Source organism: Grus americana, chromosome 2 (assembly GCF_028858705.1).
Source record: "Grus americana isolate bGruAme1 chromosome 2, bGruAme1.mat, whole genome shotgun sequence".
NCBI lineage: Eukaryota > Metazoa > Chordata > Aves > Gruiformes > Gruidae > Grus > Grus americana.
Window position 1 is genome coordinate 47,551,060 of NC_072853.1, and position 11,570 is coordinate 47,562,629.

Consider the following 11,570-nt stretch of genomic DNA (forward strand, 5'->3'; position numbering starts at 1 on the left):
TTGACCTTTTTTTGGGTCCTGTGACTGTCAGTCACTTTTGGAATGAAAAACACTCCAATTTAATCTCTCTTCTGTAGAACAGGAATTTTAGTGCAAACACTTTTTAATGTAAAAGTTTTCAGCAGTTTAACGTCAGCATATCTTTCAGTCGTGCACTTGTAGCTGAGGAAAGTAGGCAGGAGTTCAGGAATCATTCTCTGTGCTTTAATCCTCCACTGCCTGTAGTACAGGACAACTATGTTATGAAAAACTTGACACCTAAAAGAGGACAACTGTCTAGTTAGGCAACTAAATGAAAAATTCCAGCTTTCAGAGATAATGAGTAAGCCATATTCTCCCTGGAGAATGGCAACTCAAAATACTGATTTTTCCTGAAAGTCGAGTTTTTAGGTATCTTCCTAAAACAGCATTACGTTTTGTAAGTACTTTGATGGTCTAGCAATAAAAACTGCCAGTTAAGATGCTGACTCTGCATGCACTGAAACAAATAGGCCCAGACGTAGATCACACACAAAAATTGTTACTTTTCACTATCATTAATAAAGTTTTTGCTGTGCAAGCCAGTGCTTATTTGCAAAACTTTTATGTATGAGAGCAAAAATAAAAGAGGATATGTATTTTATGAAGATGATGGCCTACAAACATCCATACGTCCATATACAACATAGGCAACTGAAAAAATACAAGTACCATAATAAAATTTGTGGATATATAATAGAAGAATTGTGCAACAAGTTGTAGAATGGATGTTCAAAGCTGTGCTCTTATAGAAATGCTATTCTGCCAGTTGCAGTAAGTGTTTCAGCTGCCCCCTCTGAAAGAAGTTCTCTTTATTTGGGTATACAATTTCGTGAATTGTTGCCCATAATCATGTGCTTAAAATACAGTATTTGGAAATCTAGCCCTACCTAATTCACATGCTTTGTATATTTTTTAAATTCCTAGGAAAAAATATCATTTGTTTCCAGTCAAATTTTTGAAAACTTTCACACTATGGAAAAATTTAAAAATGAACTTAAAGAATTAAATGAATTATGGAACATGAAGCAAATACAGATGGAAAATACAGAAAAATCTTTCATTGATTTGCGGTAAGACCTACCTATTATATGAATTTTAAAACATAGTTTATTACTTTTACTGAAGTAATTTAGTAATTCTACTTTATTACTATTAGTAAAGATAGTTTTATTATTTTACAGTATTATTTCTAGGAAATGCACTTTTCATCAATAATTTGAGAGTGTTTTGTCTGATCACTACTTGCAGTTTTAATGCATCTGTAGAAGTTATTAATGACAAATTGCCTACCAAATTGAATTTTGAGCATCAGAATTACTTTTGGAAATCTGATAATATTCATGGTGAGTTGCATCCTTAATTAATGGAGGATTCCACATACTCTGTGTTTAGGAAGTGTGGACCAACACTTGCTGTGAATGATGAGTCCTGAAAATAGTCTCAAAGGACTCTATCCAACTGATAATGCAGGCTGCCTTCTAGGCCATGCAAGCCTTGGAGGGCCATATATGCTGATTGCACAGCAGGCTTACTCTTCCGGGATAAAGGTGAACCTGCTGTGCAATGTCAAAGAGCAAGCAGCTTGGATTGTTGAATTGTACACAATGACTAAATAGTGAGAAAGTGATCCTTGCATCATTATGCTACAGCTCCCTTTCTATGTTCTCATTCACATATGTTCTGTTGGTGTTGAAAGATCTTTGAGAAATTATCCCATGAAATTCTTGACTGAGGTAAAAAAAAAATTTCTATGCAAATTTTTTAGTTGAATATATGGGACTGGATATGTTTTTTTTTCAACTTTTGATTCAAACAGAATGATTCAGAGGGACCCAATGTGCAGTGGAACTTAATGAACTTCAAGAAAAGAAGGCATTTCTCCATGACTGAAAATGTCGTCTTGTTTTCCACAGCTCTTTAGCCAGTTGTCAGTAGTTTCATGTCAGTGACATGTTATATTCAGACTCAGGGAAGAAAGGGATAATATCAACACAAAGTGGCACTGAAAGTTCATTCCTGCAATTCATTGTTTCTGTATAGCTATGAAGTCCATCTCTCTTTTGAAGAGGAATTTTCTTGCAAATTGTCCAACTTCTAGACCTAAAATAGATAGTAATGAAAACTTTGCATTTTTCTTGAGAACCTGCTTTTAGAGATCCCATCTAATAGAAAGAACTGTAAAGTAAAAAAAAAAAGTCCAAAACCCACCCTCATAGACTTCCAAACTATGCATCCCAATGACTAGTATTTCTTTTTGTCATTCTCTGAACACAGAAGGTACATCACATGGGAATTTCTCCATCATGTGACTTGCTGAAAACTGATAGCATGCTTATGCCTTCTGGTTGTCAGATCTTTCAGCCTTTCTGTGCTTGAGGGGCAAAGAGAAGAAAAGTTTGGGGTTGCTGGCATTTTTTCATTGCTTACTGCTTCTCATTAGTGAAGATTAATGGTGACAATATTCAGAAAGAAATTTTCTTTCAGGCTAACCTACCTTCTTCTATTAATGTTTCCAATAATCTGACATATCATATGGCATTTCATCAATCTATCTTAAGAAAGTCTGCTCTAGCCATTTCCTGTTATATTTTGTGTCATGCATATAGTTCAATATCAAATGTAGTTTTCTATTTGAACTGATCTTTCTTCTTATCGTAAGAGTGCTGATACCTGCTTGACTTGGTAGAAAAACTGGGAATAAAGGATTAACGGTTCTTACTTTTACTCTTGGATATTATTTCCTTTTTTTTGGCATGTCATCAGGCTAATTCTAGCCTGATCTGGTGGAGAAACTTGGGGTAAAGGAGTCCCTACTTCTGCTTTCAGTCTTCACTGTTGTCCTTTTATAGGTACTTCCTAGCATCTTTCTCTGAATAACACCTCCCTGACTTACCATTGCTTACCATTAATGCAATAAAAAGACTAAGTAATAGCTACTAGAGAGAAACAGAAACATTGACACAATGTTATCAAAATAACAGTAATTTCAAATATTTTTTTCCACAATAAAATTGACTACAAAACTGAAGGGTACTGCAAAATTTAGCCTAACCTGCTAACCAAGAGAAAATAGTATGCCACAGGTATCCCACCTAGAAACCATCTTATACCAATGACTTTTGAAAAAAGACATAAAGACATGTCTTCATATCTGAAGTTAAGAGCAAACATGAAATACATTCACTTTTTTTTTTCTAAATGTCAGTGGAGCTTGATGCTAATTAGATTAGAAGGATGATGAGAAAATCCTGTGAACTTAAGGTTTGTGTGAGGAGAATCCTTGCTTGTATTGGAGTCCTGACCATTTATATGCATCAGTTCCCATATGGTGTGCCTAACTCCAGTGAGAAGGAAATAAGGTCAGGAAGTAAGTTAAGGGGATGTATTGGAGATTAGGAAGGCTAGAAGGGTGTTTCAGTGAAAAGGAACGCTAGGAAATTTCTGATGGATCCCTTAGCCCTTCTTTAGAGAGATTTTTGTAGACACTGATTCAGAGGAGGCCTTAGATGCTTTAATTTTCTGCAGAGGGGACTGTTGTTCTGCAGAGAGTCTCAGAAGGGACTGTGAGGAGCATCTTGTGACCTCCAGAATTTAGAACTAAATTCCAAAACTCCTAAATACATCTGTTCTGTCTGGTATCAGCTAATCAATAAGAATGATAACAGCTTATTATCAGTCCCAGCTGTTCCTAGTGTGACAGTGTAAATGGCCCCTGAGCGGTCAGCATAATATTTACATCATGACAGATTTTTTTCTCTTTCTCAGACTGTTTGATTTGTTTTAAAATAACATTGAGTTTACACAACAAAGCCTTAAAATTAGAAAAAGTAGACTTAAACTTGTCTCCTGAAGTTCCTTTTTTGTGTGCACATTGTGATACAGTCTTTACTATCCAGCCAACAGTTACATTACCTGCAGGGCTCTAGTTTACGTTATCTTGCAGAAAATCAAGTAGAAATACTTTTTTTTTTGTATGCTTCTGTCTAAAAGTGACAGATATACAGACCCTGACAGAACAGAATGTTAGTACGAAGTGAAAACTTCTGAAAATTGTTTAACTTTACATATTTCATATGTATAGGTTAAAGAAACCATACTAAGTATGGACAGAGACAGAAGCTAAATATTACACAAATGGTATGAAGCTCCCACTTCCAGTCCCAATAAAGAATAAAATAGTGGTTACCCGATATGGTACTGGTCATAGGCTCATTCTGTGTCTCAGAATATCATTATCTGAGCAGATACTTTACATGCGGGCATGAACCAGTCCATTCTCTAGATTTTTTTTTTTTAAAAATGCAAGCTGTTTTTTAAAATTGTGAGTTATGTATCTTGATAGACTCATTGGATATGTATTGATAGGGAGAATATCTTTAAGTGGTCTAAACATTCATGATAAGCTCCATCATATGCCTCTGTTTGTTTTTTTTTTTAAAGGGTATCATTATTTGTGAGAAGACACTATTTTATCTATTAAAAAATTAAACATTTACCTGTAAGACTAAAAAACAGTATAGCGGAATATCTTGATTACTTCACTGAATATTTTTTTTTTTCTTCCGAAGGAAAAATTTAAGTGGTGTGATGTTTAAGCAGCAAAATGTTCAGATGATATTTAATCATCTCCAAGATGAGCTAGCAGAATATGAGAAAAGGTTAAAGCAGGAAGAAAAAACTTATGGAGAATTACTACAGATTAGAAAGGAAAACCTGAAAGATTTGGAAGTGAGTATTATCAGAGCTGGGTTTCTTTATGTGAGAAGTAAAATAATTATTTGGTTAGTTCTGACTCTTTTTAGGTCTAAAAAGGATAGCAGTTTTATCAAAAGTTTGAAATAAGTAGTATCTTCTTGTCCATATGAAGTATTTCTAATTAAATAAATTGCTATTTTTCTGTAGTGGACTTCTTTATTTATGTGAATAAAGAAGTAATCCTAGGAAAAATGTAAAACTGTTGATTTGCTTTGGCACTTTTCATTTTTCATTAATGCTTAGGGCTGTTGTATACTTTATCTTCTCTGTTTTCTTTTGCTTTGATTTGTGGATACTTCTGGGAAAGAAAAGACAAGACATCACTTCTGCTAACTTGAAAATCTTTTTCTCCTTTTCACCAAGTGCTCAGTAACAAATAAATCTCAGATAATTTTGACTAAGGTCAGCATCAATAAGTTTCCATTCCTTTTTAATCACTTAAGTACAAGAATAGTGCTCAGTGTATGCAATCTTCTTGATAGTGCAGCAGTCAAGCTTTGGTCTTTTGGATAAAGCTGTTTCTGAACTGTTAGGAGCTACTCCTTAACAAGACTCTCATCTGAATCTTATATGCTGTGGTTGATACCAGCCAGAGTCTGTGTAGATGTAACTGAGGAATCAGAGCTATCTGAAATAGAAGTATAAAATACACAGTGGTAATAACCACAAAATCCTCAGAGAAATCAGATGCGAGTACAATTCTCGAAGTTCTTTTCTGTATTATTTCCATACTTAAACTGATTTTCCTAAGAAAATGGATAATTGCCTAATTGTTCGTGTATAATTTTCTTTGTTTTTACATGAAAATGATAACATTAAAATGTTTCTCCGTTGGGGAGACATTCCCAGATTAAGATCTTTGCAGTTGTAGCTATGTTAAAAATAATTAAAATATTCACTTTTGATCTTGTGTTCTTTACTTTTATGCCCTTTATATATTCTTCTCAGTTAGCTTACAATAGTTTAGATAAAGTAAGCTACTCAATTACAATTCTATTTAGTATTCACCTTTACTTCATATTTCTAATGTATTAATTACTGTTTCTGTTTGTTTTCACAAAATCTGTACTGATCAGGATATGAAAGAAAGGGAAATAGCAACAATAAGAACTTTTTTAAAAAAAATAATGATTGCTACTTTCTTACTTTTTACAGGGATATTAGTAATTTCAAAATACCATATTTGGCTCCTTTGTTGTGTTAACTTAATTCTGAGGTCAAAATTCTTGTCAGTATGTTGACTTGCTCATCATCACCTTAACTTCAAAAATCACTGTAAGGATAATTTGGTGAGATACTGTTCTTATCTCCTTCTCCAGGACATCATGATTTGTTTTTCCTCATGTGTCCTGTTTCATCCTGTCTTGTCTCTTCTCCCATCTCCTTTACACACTGAGTTATGGGTGTTGCATGAAGTACAGAGCTCTTAACAGTATTTTGTTATTAAATTAATGTTAGAGTAATGAGATTATGCCAAGCTTTTGGTGGTTAAATGTAAGTAGAAATATTATGCTGCATGCTTGAGAGCCTGCTTTAGTTTTTTACTGGAACACATTGCTGGTCTCTGTGATGACATCTCTGCATCTAGGCCTACACCTGGAATGGAGGCACACACGGTCACTCTATTAATATTTATCTTGATATTACCTAGTCATTTTTATGTCATTCTTCATTATTTTTATGGAAAATACAGATAAAAGCATTTATTCACATCTATAAAATCCCAAACCCCACTAATCCATTTGAAAATGTTTAAAAAATTAAGAAATGGAAAACAGAATATTTCCTAAATGTTTATATTACATCCGAAAGATCTCTTTTTGTCTGCCTTCTCACACTGAGTTAATTTACTCTCTTTTTCTGACTAGTCAGGAAAGACTAAGCTGGTGGTAATAACACCAGCAAAGCCAAATATTCCTTCAGTACCTTATGGGCAATCAAAAAATTTCAGCAGGGTCTTCGGTTTACTACCCAACAGAAATGGGCGGAAGGCCTAGTACCAGTGGGTGGAGGAAGTTTTTGAGGGCATTGGAACTAGGATTTACAGGCAGGCTGTAAATCCTGATTTACAGGAGCCTTCAAGCTCCTCTTCAAGGAGGCTAGCTATGATTTGTGGAAGTTGGGTCATGAGTTTTAGAAGGATGACCAGTGTGGCTCTCTGGAAAAGGTCACTTAGACAGCTTTCAGCAGTTTTTCCTGACAGTAAAAAGTCAAATCATCTACCTTGCTTCGTATCGAATGGCAAAGATAAATTTTCTCCTTTAACAGGGGTTGAATGAAAAAGCATTTCAATTCTGATCTTTGGATTTAACAATTTTTGTAAAAGTCCTGACTTCATGTAATGTGGTACAATGATTATGAGGCTTTGTCACCCAGGGTCTGGAGATGAAAGCTGGTTTGCTGAAGTAGTAATGGAGCATATGTGTTAGACCAGTTTTTACAGGCTTTGCTTCTCTGAGTCTGAAGCTGGGTGAAACCATTCAATGCCCAACTGATAATGCAATAGGAATAGACTAAGCATATTTTTAAGGTGAGAGATGAGTGGCTGAAAAAGTAGTCCTCACAGGATTAACCTCCAAGGGGGGAAAACAATAAAAAAGGAATGCCCTAACTTCTAGGGTACAGAGTACAGGAGGCAGTTCAAGAGGTTCTGATCTCAAGTTTCTAGAAATTCTAGTGAAACATTATATTGAATGAGAACTGCCTGTCTAGATAGTTAAAAAGTTAGAATATGTTGTTCTAAGTGTCATGAATTACAAAAATGAAAAGGGGATGTTTCCTATATAGGCTGTGAATATATATGGTAAAGTCATACATATTCATAGCTAAGGTGAAAACAAAACCTCAAGCAACTCAGCATAAGTTGTATCTTTTAGTTTGGGAGAAGTGCTAATAGATGCTTTGGCTGATCGATTCAGGGCTAGATTTAAGCAGGAAAACAAACTCTTGACTTTGAAAATTGAAAGTTAATTCTTAATTCCTTCTACTTAAGGAGAAATGCAGATGTACATGTCAATACAAAAAGTCAGAGGGGCACATTAGCAGTACAATTTGGAGGTTGGAATTACCAATCATCTTCATTATCTAATTTTTAAGATGGACATGTATGAGCCATTACACCTTATTCAGAAGATAAATGGAAAGACCAGTGAGATTGGAAAACCCAGCTTGAGATCTACAGAATGATCTAATAAAATGTCCTTTTTGTAGTGACTTGTAGATTTTGCGAGGGTGAGTAAAAGCCAGAAAGCAAGAACAAGAGGAAGGAAAAACTTTTTGCCAAGAAAAAACGGTTTGAGTGGTTTGACAGGAAGGAGATATACAGTGACGTCTTGATTCGAGCAAGACGTCCCTCTCTCCTGGAGGCTAGATGGATCAGTTAAACCCATAAAGGAGATAATCTCTTATCAAGAGATACGCTGACCAGAAACTAGATGAGAAATACTGTGAGAAAACCAGGGACCATTGCTGTCAGCATCATGAAAGGAATTGAAGAATGGTCCTGATTATGGGACAATCTGCATGAAAAACTAGTGGCCTCAGCACAGATCCAGGCAGAAAAAGAATTTTTGTGTGGAAGCTCTTGGGGTCTATTCATGATCAGGACTGAGTAGGATGAGAAGCTGAAAAATGTGTGTGCCTGATTCCTGCAGGAATACACATCATGTATGATTTGGCTGAAGAGCTAAGTCACAGTTTTTGCAGACCTTCTAGATTCTGTCTTTTCACAGGAGAAAGGGCTACCAAGTGTTAAGACTATGACACATGAATGTAGCAAAAGTCCCAGCTAAATAAAAGGTGTGACTTTTGTTTTATTGACTTGCATGCTACTAAACGTGGCAAAATTTACACGTATAATGATGAAGTTATACCTTATAGGCGTATTGTATCGCTGTGCTATTTGTAACTATTCTCATAGCATTTCATTACCTTATGTTCTACAGAGACAGTACAGTCCCCAAACTATCATATTGCCATTTGGTTCAGTGCTGATATGTGCTGTATTAAACACACAGATAAGAATTCTTTGACATAACAATTCATAATGAGTGTTGGATCACACTCAGAATGATTATGTTGCGCCTTGTTTTCTTAACCTCGAAACAAGCCCGCTTGCTCTTATTTTCTGCTGCTAATGTGATTATTATACTTTCAGTTAAAGTAACTGTAAAAACAATTACTGTGGGTTTTGAAGATTGAGCAAGACATTCTGAATGACCAACAATCTCTCGAAATGTAAAAATTTGCTCTCGTTAGTGTCTGCTATTGGACACATGAGCATATATTTATGAGGTACATATGTATAAATTTTTAAATTCAGACATCTATATATATCGACTTCTACTTTTGATAAACACATTAAATGCTGTTATTCAAAGCATAAACAGATATACTGATACTTTGACATTCTTTTTGTTTTGAAATAGTAGCAATATTGTAACTTCCTAATTCCATTAATTAACATTAGTCTTCTGCTAAAAACCCCTTACCACCCAATAATGTTTCTAGATTTTCTATGAATTTGACTGTTGCATGATACCAGAAAAAAAGATGGTAATGAATTGATATTTCTTTAGCATTGTACCTTAAAATTGCACAACGTTCAGCAATGTTTCATCTAAAACTGAATGAGAATTTCTCAGATATACAAAAGGGCATTTGGAAATTCCTTAATAGAATGACAATATTGTCTCCTTATCACAATGCAGAACGTTTAAAAGAGGGGGAATATACTTTTTGAAAAAAAAATTTAATTTAAATTTTATAGATATTAAAATAAGTTTTGAATCAGTTATTATTTTAAAAAAATTAGCCTGCAAATATTTGTTCAGAATGTTTTTACCTTAACTTAAATGTTTTTCATTTTAAAACAAATCAGCATGTTCCTATGAGCAATTTATTTTTTATAGAAAAGCATTTTCCATCTGGGGAATGATATATCAGAAAATCCATGACCGTTTCTAACAGCTAGCCATGATATGTTTTTTCATCAGTTGTTGAGGGTATTACTAATGAAATAATCTACAAAATGGCATATTTCAGAAGAGATTGTTATAAAAATATGATAATATACTGCTGAAAGCTGTATTAAGAAACAGGGAAAACAAAGTTAGATCCAGGGGGCTGTTTATCATCATGGTATTAGGTAAAATCCACTGGGTGTCTTTTATCATTTACTATTCATCTATTTAGGTCATCTTTTCTTCTAGTCATTCTTTCCAGTCTTGCTGCACTAATACCTTCAGAGCAGTTTCCATCTCTTACTTTCAGAAAATACTGTTAATCAATATTAATGTTACTGAAGAGCTTTGTTACAGCATATCCATGTAAACACAAGAGCTACATTTGAAGATATATGACAAAAGAGGATTTTTTTTAAAAGCTAGAGAGCCGTTGCTCCCTTTAGGCTGTTTTGTGTGTGTGCAGGGTAGGGATAACAAATAGTCTGGCTATAAAATTGTCTTTAATTAGTTGACTCAGTGGCTTCCAACAGTGTGCTACACTGGTATGCGCGACTCCCATGTTACAAGATAGACTTTTGAATCTTACTCCATGCTCCTGGGTAGTCTTAGTGTATCGACTTATATGCTGTCCTGTGGGAAGTGCTGGCAGTATTACCCAAATAACCATCCCACTGATTTTATTGGCTCATAGGGAAGTCATATACCTTCCCTTCTGAGGAATATGCATAGCTAGAGGTTGGGTGCCATGACAGTGATAATACTCTGAGTGAAAATCAAAGGGATGTAAAAGTGGAAGGTTAATAGAAATTTTAAGGGGTAGTTTTATGTTTCTTCATTGAAAAACAAGCCATATGCATAATAATTAAAAACAAATTAACCCTCCTTGTATTTTAAACAGCATCAATGAGAACTATCGTAAAGATCTAAAAATTATTTTTTAAAAATTAAAAAAAATTATTAATTATTCTTTCTACAAACACAAAGGCTCTTTCTAAGATTGCAAAACACTTTTGATTATAATTTCTTCACTCATAATATTTAAAAAATACTTTGATTTTTGCCAAGGGTACTGTTCTAATTTGGAAGAAATTCTTTTCTGCATTTTCTATTACGGATGTGGGAGTTAAAAAAAAAAAAATCCCACTATTTGTGTTCACGTAATCTAAAATCTAGTGCAAGTTTGAAAGATGCATGTTGAAAAATCGCAATTAATGCCTGAAAGTGCAACTGCACGGAATAGGAGGAGGATGTAAGTAGGCTTAGGAGCTGAAGAATTAAGTGAAAAATTTCAGACATGGGACATTACATTTTGTTAAGATACAGTTTTGTTTCCGGTCCTAGAATTCTTTTCATATCTTTTCTTATGTCTTCTTTTCCCCCATAATGACAGAAAATTCAAAATACAGTAATAGGTGCTAGGTGGTATTTGGTTTAGAATGTCTCAAGTGTCTGTGCCACTTTATTTTCTTAAGATGAAGTAAACATTTGTACTTATATGGTCAAAAGTTCATAAAGTTATTTTTGAATTTTCAGTTAAGGTAACTGAAAAACAATACACAACATTAACTCTTATCAGTTAAAAATGTTGGACATTTTTGTTGTCCTGTAATCTGGATGTCTCCGCTGATAAAATACTGTATCTGTTGTTAAGCAATCCACAAGGCATGCCACGTCTCCAATACAGTGAAAGCAAATGCTGAGATTTTTATATTTAGGTACAGTTCCTTTTTGTGGTTTAATTTTACGGGTGCCTTAGAACTACTGCTGTGGTAGTTAAGCCTGCATCTGGTTTGAGGGCAAGATACCGGTCTTTTGAATATTCTGTTTGTG

General features: G+C 34.4%; 1 protein-coding gene across 8 annotated transcripts in view; it reads left to right on the forward strand.

The window, feature by feature from the left end:
• Positions 1-11,570, forward strand: part of CCDC178 (coiled-coil domain containing 178) — a 180,275-nt gene that overhangs the window by 60,886 nt on the left and 107,819 nt on the right. For 7 of the 8 annotated variants that reach the window (XM_054818663.1, XM_054818661.1, XM_054818665.1 and 4 more), the window contains 2 exons: positions 946-1,091; positions 4,590-4,749. The exons of the other annotated variant lie outside the window; for it this stretch is intronic. In XM_054818663.1, coding sequence (XP_054674638.1) covers positions 946-1,091; positions 4,590-4,749 — 306 coding nt within the window. The remainder of the gene's footprint in view (positions 1-945; positions 1,092-4,589; positions 4,750-11,570) is intronic. 8 annotated transcript variants of the gene reach the window in all.